The sequence below is a fragment of the Loxodonta africana genome, chromosome 3 (assembly GCF_030014295.1).
Source record: "Loxodonta africana isolate mLoxAfr1 chromosome 3, mLoxAfr1.hap2, whole genome shotgun sequence".
NCBI classification, from domain to species: Eukaryota; Metazoa; Chordata; class Mammalia; order Proboscidea; family Elephantidae; genus Loxodonta; species Loxodonta africana.
In genome coordinates, this window is record NC_087344.1 from 99,835,901 (window position 1) to 99,850,888 (window position 14,988).

The 14,988-nt window shown below is 38.7% G+C and overlaps 1 protein-coding gene across 1 annotated transcript in view; it reads right to left on the reverse strand.

Moving 5' to 3' along the window:
• C3H1orf87 (chromosome 3 C1orf87 homolog) overlaps positions 1-14,988 on the reverse strand; it is a 93,228-nt gene that overhangs the window by 55,319 nt on the left and 22,921 nt on the right. Inside the window, exons 3-5 of the mRNA XM_003411050.3 lie at positions 7,078-7,219; positions 5,755-6,018; positions 2,771-2,892 (exon numbers count right to left, since the gene is read on the reverse strand). Of these exons, the coding sequence (XP_003411098.1) occupies positions 2,771-2,892; positions 5,755-6,018; positions 7,078-7,219 (528 nt within the window). The remainder of the gene's footprint in view (positions 1-2,770; positions 2,893-5,754; positions 6,019-7,077; positions 7,220-14,988) is intronic.

Consider the following 14,988-nt stretch of genomic DNA (forward strand, 5'->3'; position numbering starts at 1 on the left):
TAATTTTCTCACAGCCCAGTAGGTTACAAGTCCAAATTCAGGGTGTCAGCTCCAGCTGAAGGCTTTCTCTCTCTGTCGGCTCTGTCCTCAATCTTCCCGTGGTCGAAGAGCTTCTAAGGCACAGGGACCCTATGTCCAAAGGACGCGCTCTGCTCCTGGTGCTGCTTTCTTGGCGGTATGAGTTCCCCAACTCTCTGTTTGCCTCCCTGTCCTTTTATCTCTTGAGAGATAAAAGGTGGTGCAGGCCACAGCCCAGGGAAACTCCCTTTACCTCAGATCAGGGAGGTGACTTGCATAAGCGTGGTGTTACAATCCTACCCTAATCCTCTCAGCATAAAATTACAATCACAAAATGGAGGACAACCACACAATACTGGGAATCGTGGCCTAACCAAGTTGATACACACATCTTTTGGGGGACATAATTCAATCTGTGACAGTGGCCATGTGCTTTAGTGCATATTCTATCACCTCTCAGGTCCACAATTTCACTATTTGTATTACACGAAAGCTGGTTGCTGATTATTAAAATTTTCTAGGGTTTATGGCTCTTGTAGGACAATTGTTTCTACAGTAACATTTGGCTAGCATACCCACATGGCAGTACCATTTTCTTTGGACTCTGACCCCTGGAGGGAGAGACTGGGCCTTGCCAACCTCTGAATTCATTCTGTTCAATAAAGTGTGCCTGGCAAACAGCTGGTATTCAGTGAATGTTTGTTGAATGAAGTATCATCATCAAAAGGGTACATTGTAGAAGGGGATCAAGTCCAACATTTGGCTCAGGGACATTTTTACAGGAAATTCTGGCTATTTCCTAGAGTGAAGCAATTACTCCAATATCATGTGACATTACTATTTGTAATTGAAAAGTTTCTTTTGAAAGGATAGTTTAAAAATAATAACAGTTATATAGCACTTACTATGTCCCAGATACTGTTTTTAAGATCTTTGCATTTATTAACCCAATTACTGTCACAAACAAATCTATGAAGTGAAGTCTGTTATTATGCCCATTTTACAGTTAGAGAATGGAGCCATAGAAAGGTTAAATAACATGCCCAATGTCACACAGCCACTAAGTGGCAGAGACAGAAGTTGAGCCCAGGCATCTGGCAAGGAGGCTATGTTCCTAACCACCGTACTTTGTTACTTCTCTCAGCAAATAATGTCATGCTTTACTCTGCCTCATCTCGAATGATATCTCTCACATCCTATTTTTAGTTGGAGTCTTTATGTGAAGGGATAATTGTTTCCTGTACCTCAAATTTTCTCTGTTAGTGCCTGTAACCCAGGAGTGCACTGACTCAGGATGTGTCTCTGCAAACATACTTTATAGATGGGCTCTGCAGCAGCACACAATCATGTCCTATTTTATAATGAAGTTTTCAATTTTCACATTGCAACTTCATAAAAACGCACACTCTCAACAGAACAACCAGAAAGAAAATAATGAGAACGTTCATGCATAGTAAAGAATGTAAGCAATGTCACTGAACAATGTGTGTAGAAATCATTGAATGGGAACCTAAACTGCTGTATACACCTTCACTGAAAACACAATAATGTATTATTTAACACACACACACACACACATGCTCAGTGTTAAGAAACATATGCAATCACAGCGAATAACTTTTGATGCAGGGCTGCACATGACAAAGAGAAAACTAAAAGCATAAACCAAGTCTTGGTGAAGAGCACAGTGATTCTGTATTGGGCAAGTTTTTTTTTTTTTAATAATTTTTATTGAGCTTTAAGTGAATATTTACAAATCAAGTGAGTCTGTCACATATAAGCTTATATACACCTTACTCCATACTCCCACTTACTCTCCCCCTAATGAGTCAGCCCTTCCAGTCTCTCCTTTCATGACAATTTTGCCAGTTTCTAACCCTCTCTACTCTCCTATCTCCCCTCCAGACAAGAGATGCCAACACAGTCTCAAGTGTCCACCTGATACAAGTAGCTCACTCTTCATCAGCATCTCTTTCCAACCCATTGTCCAGTCCCTTCCATGTCTGATGAGTTGCCTTCGGGAATGGTTCCTGTCCTGGGCCAACAGAAGGTTTGGGAACCATGACCGCCAGGATTCCTCCAGTCTCAGTCAGACCATTAAGTCTGGTCTTTTTATGAGAATTTGGGGTCTGCATCCCACTATTCTCCTGCTCCCTCAGGGGTTCTCTGTTGTGCTCCCTGTCAGGGCAGTCATCAGTTGTGGCTGGGCACCATCAGTTCTTCTGGTCTCAGGATGATGTAAGTCTCTGGTTCATGTGGCCCTTTCCATCTCTTGGGCTCATAGTTATCGTGTGACCTTGGTGTTCTTCATTCTTCTTTGATCCAGGTGGGTTGAGACCAATTGATGCATCTTAGATGGCTGCTTGTTAGCATTTAAGACCCCAGACACCACATTTCACAGTGGGATGCAGAATGTTTTCATAATAGTATTATTTTGCCAATTGACTTAGAAGTCCTCTTAAGCCACAGTCCCCAAACCCCGCCCTTGCTCCGCTGACCTTTGAAGCATTCCGTTTATCCCGGAAACTTCTTTGCTTTTGGTCCAGTCCAGTTGAGCTGACCTTCCCTGTATTGAGTATTGTCCTTCCCTTTACCTAAAGTAGTTCTTATCTACTAACTAATCAGTAAATAACCCTCTCCCACCCTCCCTCCCTCCCCTCCTTGGGCAAGGTTTTATAGCAAATGGCCTCCAAGATCCCTAGCAGCCTTAGAAGTCTAGGAACAATGTGGTCCCCGAAAGGGGGAAAAATACCTTTGGTTCTGATTGGTAGGACTCTGGGTTTTCCTCAGGTCACTGTCCAAAACTGTTCTGCTTGGCTGTGGGTCATTTGAAGCTGCAACTTTTAAAAAACAAAGTAGCTTTTCATAATTTACCTGAAAATTAATACAAAACAGAGCATTCTCATTTAACTTAAGTGCAAGGGAAAGAAATCTACTGAGGTAAAGTGCATTTGAAACATTTTTAACATTAAAAGTTTTAAAACCACTTAAAAATATAACATGGTCATTATGAGTGCCATTTACTAAATACTCATTCTTCCTTCTGGACAAATGGAAGTACAAATGGATTGTACTTCTTGGCTGCCTTGTGGTTAGGTCCATGTGACCAGTTCTGGCCAATGACTTGTGAGCAGAGGCAGTGTGTGCTTCTTCTGGGCTGATGTGAGACCCCCCAGAGTTCTCTTTTTTTCCCCTCTGCCATCATGACCAAAAATATTCCAGAGTGGCTGCTTTATCTTAGCTCCTGGGCCCTGGAGCTAAGACAATGACAGAGTTGAGAAGGGCCCACAACTGATTTCTTATGGACATATAATGTAAATGAAAAATAAACTTTGGTTGTTTTAAGCCATTGAGACTTTAGGGTTGTTAGTACAGCATAATTTAGTCTTTATCATCTATCTAGCTAGCAAACATATTATTACATATATAGTCTATTTGTTTTATGTGGTATATATCTATATATTATGTGGAGTTCCTGAGTGGCACAAAGGGTTAAAGTGTTCTGCTACTAACTAAAATGTTGGTGGTTTGAATCCACCCAGAGGCACCTCAGAAGAAAGGTCTGGTAATCCACGGCCAAAAAATCTGCCACTGAAAACCCAACGGAGCACAGGTCTGCTCTGACACACACGGGGCCACCATGACTTAGAACTGACTCGATAGCAAATGGTGCATGTGTGTGCCTGTGTGTGTGTACTATTTATCAGATGTATATTCTATCTATCCAAATAATGCAGCCCTGATTTGCCTGGTGATTAAAGCAATCAACTGCTAACCTAAAGGTTGGAGGTTTGAAACCAGCAGAGGCTCCGAGGGGGAAAGATCTGGCAGTCTGCTTCTGCAGAGATTTACAGCCTTTGAAACATATATATATATGTAATGTTATTGTTGTTAGGTGCCATCAACTACAACTCATAGTGACCGCATGTGACAGAGTAGAACTGTCCTATAGGGTTTGTTAGGCTGTAATCTTTACGGGAGCAAATCACTGGGTCTTTCTCCCATGGAGCCACTGGGTGGGTTTGAACTGCCAGCTTTTCCATTAGCAGCCAAGTATTAAAGCATTGCACACCAGGGCTCCATATATATGTTAAGACATATTATAAATTTATTTTATGTATCTATGAAATTATAGGTATTAATATGTAATACATATTATATATTGATATGTTAATGTGTACCATCGAGTCAGTTCTGACTTATAGGGTAGAGGAGAACTGCCCCAGAGGGTTTCATAGGCTGTAATCTTTACAGGAACAGATTGTCAGATCTTTTCTCCCATGTGGTGGTTAGTGGGTTCCAACCACTGACTTTTTGGTTGAAAGGCAAGCACTTAACCACGGCACCACCAGGGTGCCTATGTATCTATATAATATACATATATATGTAAAATATATGGTAATATATATATAATATATATTAAAAAACCAACCTGTTGCCACCAAGTCTATTCTGATGCATAGTGACCCTATAGAACAGAGGAGAATTGCCCCATAGGGTTTCCAAGGAGCAACTGGTAGATCCAAACATATGTATTAGATAGATTAGATATATTCAGCACATATATTTGTATTATGTGTAAACAAGGCCTTATTAGACCTTTTTTCTATGTAGGAAAGGACTAAAGAAATATAATCAATTTCCATTGCTGGGCTGGATTACATCCTGGGGACTCTGGTGGGCAAACAATTCCAGGGTAATGGAAGAGGTTGCAGTGGGTGAGTGAAGCTAGAGAGATAAATTATGGTTCAGGCTGGATAGCTCCATTGAACTGATGGTTGATACAGGTTGCACCAATAAGTTGATGCTGTATTGCTAAAGGAAACATTGTTATGGCAGGACAGAGAGCTAACTTTAGAGTACCTACTAAATGCTGGGTACAGGAAGAGGTCATTTGTGTTTGTCGTATTACTAAATCCTCAGAATACCTTTATGAGGCATCAGAGAAATTAAGTAGCATGGCTGGTATCAGAGAGTTAATGATGGTGGATTTAGGAATAAAACACAGGCCTCCATTTTTGAGGACTGTGTTCTTTGTTTATTGCCTTGCTATTCACACATGTCCACTAATGATTTGGCCACTGCCATTCCTTCTTCCTATTTTAGGATATGTTCCTCTAGCTTCCTGAACTTGGTTAAATTTGGAACCATGCTTCACATTCGCCCCCAGGTGTGAGCTCTAGGAAACCTAGTGCCTAGAGAACTCTGGCTTTGTTGTTGGCGGGCCTGTGTCTCAGTCCTGGCTCTGCCATTAATTCCTGGATGCCCTGAGCAAGTTCCTCAACCCCTCTGGGCCTCAGTTTCCTAACTGGTAAAATGGTGGTGGTAAATTATATTTTGAAGATACTTCTCACCTCTAGCTCTCTAGGAAATTTTCATGACACACACAAAATCTCGGTCAAGTACTCCATTCTTACTTTGGGGCCTTCAGGCTGAGTCAGCTTGTGAATGAACTCATGTGTGCCCATTACCATGAATTTGTAACTGACCCAATAGTGTTAAGAATAAAAAATGAAAGTTGATACAGGAAAGCCTTAAAAGAGAAATTAAACAGGCGATCCAAATCTACTTTTTATTCTGGTCTATTCTATCTAGAAATTTCCATATGTGGATATAAATGGGCTTTTCACCTTAGGAGTAAATAGCAAAGGTTATTTTTAAGAAAGGAACCAACCTCTCAATTCTGTACAAATGAGATAAATGGAACCCACACATAAAACAGCATGATGGCCATACCATTTCAGGAGAGCCCCTCCCTGAAAATCTCTGGCAAAGGATCTTGATTGTTGGTAACTTCAGAGGGACTTCATGCCTCAATAAGAGGTGGCTTAGCTGAGACTGGAGAAGATGTCCTGAAGAGGTAGGGTCCAGGATCTTCAGCTCTTTCTGAATCTTGTCTAATAAGCTGGAACTCAAAGCACATGACTTGAGTTCTCTTCTGACCAGGGAAAGAAGAAAAGTGTCTTCTCTTGTTGTTCTACTTGGCCACTGGATAATATCCTGACACAAACAGTGAATAAAACAAAACAAATGTACAAAAAAAATCAACACAGCTGGCTCTAAAATGAGATAGCTGAAGGCCAATGCAAAGAGCAGAGGTGCAGCAGGGCTGGAATCTGAGTGTCCACATTCAGGCCTGACCTGGAACAGGGCAAGTTGGTAACACCTGAAGTAAGTATTCATTCTGGGTCTGTTCAATAGTTTACAATGCCTCAGACTTTTCCTTCAGGAGAAGAAAGGAAGCAAACCATTTCAGAGTATCTACTGAAGCTCTAGTGGTACACTGGTTAAGAGCTTGGCTGCTAACCAAAAAGCTGGCAGTTCAAATCTTCCAGCCACTCCTTGGAAACCCTATGAGGCAGTTCTACTCTGTTTTATAGGGTTGCAAACTGCAATGGGTTTTTTGTTTGTTTGTTTGTTTTCTTTTTTTTTTTGGTTTTACAGGACCACAGTGGTCTGATCTGCAACCAATTATGGGCATAGTGGAAGAAAGGCCTCGTGATCTATCTCCAAAAAACCAGCCATTAAAAACCGCCTGGAACATAGTTCCACACTGATACACATGGGGTTGCCATGAACTGGAGTTGACTCAATGGCAAGTGGACCGATATACTGCTAGAAGGCTGTTACATTACCTGTGTTTTTAAAAGTAACGTTTATGACTTTATGAGAATTTGGGATAACAGGTCTTAGAGAAGCATTAGCCTGGGTATTTAGGGCTGGAGGTGGAGAAGGCAGATCAAGGATGATGCCCAGATCCTTGCTGAGGTAACTGGGAGCACAGAGGTCTTTCCTGTGTGTAGGAAGCCTTGAAAAAAGAAGGGTGAGAGAAAGGTGAGGAGTTTGAGTAAGACACGTGGAGTTTGCCTGTGGGCTCTTCAGGGGAAGCTTCCTGGAAAGTCGGCCAGATAGATGGGTCTAAAGTCATGAGAGGAATTTGTTGTCCATCAGCCCATCCTCAGACTGTGACATCATTCTCTCCACATCAAAATATATAGTCAACAAATAATACCTCTTCATCCACAAGAGAAACAACCCAACAGCTCTTAGTATACATACCTCAGGTTGGTCAGAGCTGTCCCTTCCCATCTGTTCCAAGGACCAGACTCTAAGGCTTCTCCTGGGAAGGCCATGGATGTAGGATAGGGACTGGTCTCCAGTTGGCACAGAGCTGCAGTGGAGATTTACCTGATTGGGAATGGTTAAGAGATCGAGACAAATTAGAGCAAGAAGCAGAAGGCGGAAGGAGGGGGATTGAAGGAAGAATATGAGTGATCCAACCAATTTCCTAAAACATATTCTCAGTTCCAAATAAACCTCAGCCCACTTAATGGGGCCTTTGTGTCCCCAAAGAAGAAAGCTTCTTTCAAAACCAATTTCAGTATTATGTGATTAACACGTCTGGCAAAAAAAAATTTAACAATTAGATACTGTTTAGTTTATGCAAAAAAGAAGTTATCTGTGACAGAAAAAAAAATAAGATGTTTAAAGGCAAATATAAGGTTCTTATTAGAAATAAGGGCATCCTTAAAATTGGCATTCAGCCAATTCCAATTCATATCAACCCTGTAAGACAGAGTACAACTGCCCCGTAAGTTTTCCAAGGAAAGGCTGGTGGATTTGAAGTGCTGACATTTTGGTTAGCAGCCAATCCCTTAACTGCTGAGCCACCAGGGCTCCAAGGCCATCCATCCTTAGGCTGATTTAATTAGCAGGTTCAGGGAGGGAAAAAAAGGCAATTGTGAGCCTCATCAATAACGGAATAAAAGAGATTTAAATGCTAGAATATTACATCCCAAGAGCAATGCTATTAAAGTTTATAAGAGAATGAAACAACACTGGTGGCACACTGGTGGCACAGTGGTTAAAGCACTTGGCTGCCAACTGAAAGGTTGGTGGTTCCAAGCTACCAGAGATTCCACGGGAGAAGGATGTGACAGTCTGCTTCTGTAAAGATTTATAGCCTTGGAAACCCTATGGGGCTGTTCTACTCTGTCATGTAAGGTCACTACGGGTTGGAATCAATTCGATGGCAGTGGGTTGGATTTTTTTTTTTTTTTTCTTGAGAGAATGAACAATGAAACAAGGATCAATGAGAAAAATCCCATTTTTCTCTTGCTGTGTCCATGGTCGTTTTTAATATCAGGTAACTGAAAGGAGACACCATCAGAAGGACTCACTGAAAACTGAGTGTCTGTACACTATCTATAGTCATGTTGAATAGTCCATCAGGATGGATAGCAACTACAGCGGCTTTGTAATCAAGAAACATTTTAAAGAAAAATCAAGAGGCCCTCTAGAGTGGGCAGAGAGTGGGTAGGAGCGACAGAGAACTCTAGAATAGGCATAAGAATAAGAAGAGTTATTTATTGGCCACATACTCTATATGAGGCGCCATATAGGATTTTGCTCACGTCATTTAACTTAATCCTTAGAAAACCCCATGAGGTAGAGAATATTAGCACACTTTTACATCTGGAAAACTAAGGTTTACAGAAGTTAAGTAATTTTATTCCTTTATTTAACACGTATTTATGGTTTGCCTGGTCTGGGCCAGACACTACACTATGTCACACACTGAACCAAATAGACCCTGTCCCTGCTCTCACAGAGCTTGCCGATAGTGGGAGGCACAACAAGTGACCGTGACCATACAATATGGGAGGTGGGGTGGGGGAGATAAGGGCCACTACTGAAATAGCTATGGGGCCACCTAACCTGAAATTGGTGGTGGGGAAGGCCTGCTGGAAGAGGTGATATCTAAGTCCAGACGTGAAAGATGAGTTAGATTTAGATTTGATAGGCTAAGGAGTGGGGAGGAAGAAGGAAAAGAGAAAAAAGAAGACTGAAGAAAAAGGGAACTAGATTTAGATAATCCCAAAGGTGTGTGCATATAGGAGAGAGATGGATGGTTTCAGAAAACTAAAAGTAGCTTGTACTTTAAGTGGTGGGAAGAGCAAAAAATAAGACTAGAGAGGGAGGCAGGAAAAGATGGTGAAGGGTCTTGTAATCTTGTTAGTGTCTATGCTTTATACTGAGGGCAATGGGGAGCCGTGGAAATGTTTTTCACAGAGTATCAAGTATATCGGTGTTATGCATTTAGTTGTGTCCCCTCAACCAAAAAAAGATATGTTGAGTCCTAATCTCTGTACCTGTGAATGTGACCCTATTTGGAAACAGGGTTTTCTTTTGTTAATGCAGCCATAACAGCACAGGATGGGTCTTCAGCCTAATGTATTTTGAGTGGTGCATTATAAAAAGGGAAAACAGACACTGAGAGTCACACACGCAATGGGAGACACCATGAAGATCCATCTATAAGCCAAGGAATGCCAAGAAAAGCTCGGGTCTGCCAAAAACTGGAAGTTACAAGAAGTGTTCTTCTACAGTGGACAGAGAGAGCACTGACCTGCTGACATACTGAATTTCGGCTCCTAGCTTCCAAAACTGTAAGACAATAAATTTCTGTTCTTTAAAGCCACCCACCAGTGGTGTTTTTGCTGCAGCAGCAGTAGATTAACTAAGACAATCAGACTATTCAAAATTTACTTCCTATAATTTGTGCAGACAAGATTCAAACTTTGCTTTTCACTGTTCCCCTAGGATGAGAGAGATTGAACATTTTGTCCACAGAGCAATTTCACTGTGAAAAAATATTTGCTTAAGTGTTTTACATGTACTTCTGATACACTGTTATCAGAAGAATATATTTCTTGGCAAGTTATTTGGAATGTAAAACATTTCTATTTTCAGATATCTGTAAATAATTTTCTGCCTTTGAGAACTGATACATTTCTAGATAATGGTGTTCTAAAGAAGCACTCATCAATACTTCATCATTACAATAGTCAATGTGTTCTTTAGCCCACTTTAATTTAAACACCAAAAGTTACTGAGTTCCTTTTTCCTCAGCACTACATACAGAGGTGAACAATTATGATTCCTGCTCTCAGAGTGTTTCTGGCCTTGACGTCACAGACTAAATTTTATGTCCTCATCTAAAGAACGGGAAAAATACAGTATATTTATTGTCTTCCTAGGAATGCTGTGAAGAATGCGTGTTATAATGTATTTAAAATATTTTATAAATTCTAAAAGTGTACTATATATTTGTTATTTTTGTGTGTCTCCTTCCTATAGAATATGAACTCCATGTGGGCCATGACTCTGTCTTGTATATGGCTGACTCACAGCATGGAGAACATAGCTGAATCTGTGGAGCGAATAAAGGCACTGAGAGTCATAGATGTTGATAATGTCTTGTTCAGGCCAAGTACATGCTGGGCTTTAGATTTCTCCTTTTGCTGATATAATCATTGGCTTTTGCTGTTCAAAAGCAAAGAGTGTCCCTAAAGTGTCAAAGAAGGTAAAATGTGTAAATATTGCTTACGGATCACCCTGTCTATGATCTCTTGAGTTTCCAGAGTGTCTACAGCCTCTGATACTATAGGTTTCTCTCATTCGCTTTGCTTTGGAATCACAAAATACTGCTTGGTGAAGACACAATATCCTGAAATGACTTCAATCAATGCAAGTTTTGCGATGTTTACCTAAAAGAATTGGCACAAATGAAGCATAGAAATTTAACACAGATTTAGTAACTCTTCTTGGGGTGTTGAAATTTGCAAGTGCTGGAAGTGTAAACAAGTCTTTTAGAGATTGCTTATAAATAAAATGACTTTAAGTGGAAATGATGAATACTCTTGTACAAGGCAAGTGTACACAACAAACTGTCTTATTGGGCAATGAATAGCTGAGGCTTGAGAGAGAATTTCCAGAGACAGCAAAAAAAAAAAAAAAAAATTGAAAAGTTCTGTTTCTCAAACAGCTTAGACCAAGGTCTTATTGTATTCTAGAAAGCGTTAAGTGACTCAAAAAGGAGCTCCAGTGATAATGAAGAAAACAATGGAAAAGATGAATGTGAAAAGTTTGAAAAGGATTGTTTAAGAAATGTAGAATTAGAAAAAGTTAGTATTTCCAAATCGATTCTATGTATAACATGTGATTTAAAGTTTCAACAAATTAACATAATAAATATTATAAGTAATTATTTGAATGTTTTATTTACATTTGTAGAAACTTATATTTTAACTTTTTATTATGTAAAACTTCAAATACAGGCACCTGTAGAGAGAATAGTATAATGAAACTCCATATACTCATTGCCCAACTTCAGCAATTGTCAACTGACAGGCTGCTAACCAAAGGGTTGGCAGTTCAAATCTGCCAGGCGCTCCTTGGAAACTCTATGGGGCAGTTCTACTCTGTCCTATAGGGTTGCTATGAGTCGGAACCGACTCGACAGCACTGGGTTTGGTTTTCATTTTTATCTATAAAACAGTATTCTCAAAATGTGTCCCTTGGGCCAAATGCCTCGGCATCACCTGGGAACTTGTTAGGAATGCCAATTGCTGAGACCCGCTCTGGATTGACTGAATAAAGATCTCTGAGCGTTGGGCTCAGAAATCTAAGTTTTAATAAACACTCTAGGTGGTGTAATGGTTAAGAGCTATGTCTGCTGACCAACAAACAGGTCGGTAGTTTGAATACACCAGGCACTCCTCGGAAACCCTAAGGAGCCGTACTACTCTGTCCTATTGGGTCACTATGAGTCAGAATTGCCTCAACAGAAACAGGTTTTCTTTTTTTTTTCCCCTAGTATTTCTGATGCGTATTAAAGTTGAGAACCACTGGCCTAAGGATAAGGACTCTTTTTAAATACAACTGCAATAATATCACACTAAAAAAAATTTTTTATTAACAATAATTCCTTAATATCATCAAATATACAGTCAGTGTTCAAATTCCTTCAAATATCTGATAAATCTTATTTTTATAGTTGTTTATTCAAAACAGAAACCAGGTAAGATTCACGTATTGCGATTGATTAGTATTGCCTGTTTTTTAAAATTTTTAATTCTTCCTTTCTTTCCCTTTCCTTTCTCCTCTCCTCTCCTCTCTTTTTTTTCAATTTTTACTTGCAATGAATTTGCTGAAGAAGCTATTTTCTGCCCCATAGAGTTTTCCACAATCTGGATTTTGTTGATTACATCTCACTGTATTTAGCGTTTTCCTCTTTCCCTTATATTACCTGTAAAATAGTATTCAGATCAAATGTCTTTATCATACTCAAGTTCAATTTTTTTTTAGAAAGATTATTTCATAGGTGGCGCACTCCCCCATGGAAACAAACGTTCTTTGGTTGCCTTTTTTTATATGATGTCAGCAGGCACTGATATTGATTGCTTAAGTCTATTGTTTCATTTAAAAAAAAAGACAATATTCTTATTCTGTCATTACTTCTTCATTTATTAATAGGAATACTTCTATAAACAGAAACTTTCACTCATCAACTATTTGGTTATCTAAGATACCGTTTGCATACGAAAGTCAGACTGAATAAATGCTTGATTCTTTTTTTATTTACTATATTCAAAATTCATCATAGCGACCCTGTATGAGTCAGAATTGACTCAATGGCACTGGGTTTATATTCAAAATAATGAGTGTATAATTTGTTTCCTAGCATTCTTCAGAGGGAACAATGAAGTTTTTGTTTGTTTGTTTTTAATCACTAAGAACTCATAGATTTAAATATATTAGATAGTTCAATATATTGCAATTATTGCTTTTATTGATGCCCAAATTGTTCCATCTTTGGCTAGTGGAAGTGTTAGATCCTGAGTGTTTTTTTTTTTTTCTTTTTGGACAGGTCTTGGAAGGTCTTTGATATCTTTGTTGCTTCTAGTATAAGCAGGCATTTGAGGTCGAGGTCAAACCTGGAGTCAGCCTTCAGAATTTATGGACTAGAACACGGGTGCTAGAGTGCTCATTACTACCGGGTTTGTCATTTGTTTCTAGGTTTTTTCCGGTGGACAGACTAGGAAATACAGTATTTATAACAAGTTCATGCTCACATTTCCAACTTAAATGTAGGACATTAGGGAGTTTACATAATCTCATCAATATTATATCTACATCTCATTTCTCCCATACTCCAAATCCAAAGTCAAAACGATACCAGAATAACCATTCATTTGCTTTATCTTCCAGTATACATACAGAATAACAGTATCAACATAATGGTTACTGAAAACATTTAAAATATATTTTTTAAAAAGTATATAATATATCCCATTAGGGACATACAGTGAAGTCATTATGTTTTAAAGTTATTTAAAGTAGCTCCACTCTGTTGGTTTTACTGTCAATTGATACACAGTTAGGTTCATGTGGTTCTGGTGATCCCTGCCTCCTGGTATTCTTACTACTTGTGTGGTCTCCTCCCCCATTCTATTAGGGTTTGTCTAGGTGACCGATTGACTCGACGGCACTGGGTTGGGTTTTCTAGGTGACCAATAGATTATTGTAGAAGAGAGGGTATGCCACTTTGGAGATTAGGTTCTAAAGGACATTGTAGCTTCTGTTTTAGTTGTGCATACACAAGGTCGCTGAGAGTCAGAGTTGACTTGACAGCAGAGGTTATCTATCTGTCTGTCTGTCTATCTATCTATCATCTGTCTATCTGTCTATCCGTCTATCCGTCTGTCTATCCATCTATCTCTCTATCTACCTATCATTATCTAATCTATCTGTCTACCTGTCCGTCTGTCCATCTATCTATCTAATCTGTCTGTCTATCTGTCTATCCATCTATCTCTCTATCTACCTATCATTATCTAATCTATCTAATCTGTCTATCATCTATCTATCATCTGCCTGCCTATCTATCTATCTATCTATCTATCTATCTATCTATCTATCTATCATCTGCCTGCCTATCTATCTATCTATCTATCTATCATCTGCCTGCCTATCTATCTATCTATCTATCTATCTATCTATCTATCTATCTATCTATCTATCTATCTATCTATCATCTGCCTGCCTATCTATCATCTATCTATCTATCTATCTATCTATCTATCTATCTATCTATCTATCTATCTATCTATCTATCTATCATCTATCTATCTATGTAGCAATATTCTTCATTTCTTTTTATAGTTTTATAGTACTTCATTGTGTGGATGTACCTTAATTTATTGAACCAGTTCCTTTTTGGTGGGCATTGAGGTTGTTTCCTGTCTTCTGATATTATAAGTAATATCACAATGAACTACTTCCACCTAAATCTTTTGACATTTGCCAGTGTATCTCTGGGTTAGATTTCTGAAAATCTATAAGAAATTTCATGCCAAAAAATAAATGTGTATGGAATTTTATTATTGCTAAATTCCCTTCCAAAATAATTGTTTATTTTTAAATTTCCTCTAGCAGTGTAGGAGAGTATCTATTTCCCCATAGCCTTACCACAAAATATGCTGCCAGTTTTCTGGATTTTTTCCAGTCTAATAGGAGAGAAATCATACCTTAGATTAGTGTTTATTTGCAGGTAACCTTGTTCTAAGGTTACATCTTTTGATACATTTAAGGGACATTTACATTTCTTTTTCTATGAACTGTTAATTAATACATTCTGCCCGTTTTTCTAATAGTTTATTATCATTTTACTTCTTAATTTTTAGAAAAAAGAATTTCTTATGTTAGGGATATATTTGCCTATGATAGAAATGGCAGATTTTTTCCCCCCGTTTGCCATGTGTTTATGTACTTTGCCTGCAATGGTTTTGGCCATATTTGTATAGTCAAAAATTGTTACTGTTTTTCTTATCGTATTTGGTTTTTGAGTTATAGTCAAGATCTATCTTCAAGCTCTCTATTCTTTCTTCTGCCGGTTCAAATCTACTGTTGAGCTCTTGTAGTGAATTTTTCATTTCCATTATTGTGCTTTTCAACTCCAGAAATTCCAGTTGGTATTTAAAAAATAATTTCTACGTTTTTATTGATACTTTCTATCTGATGCAATATTGTCATCATACCTTTCTGACTTCCTTAAACATGCTTTCCTTTAGTTCTGTGAGCATACTTACAATGGCTACTTTAAAGTCTTTTTCTGATAGACATCTG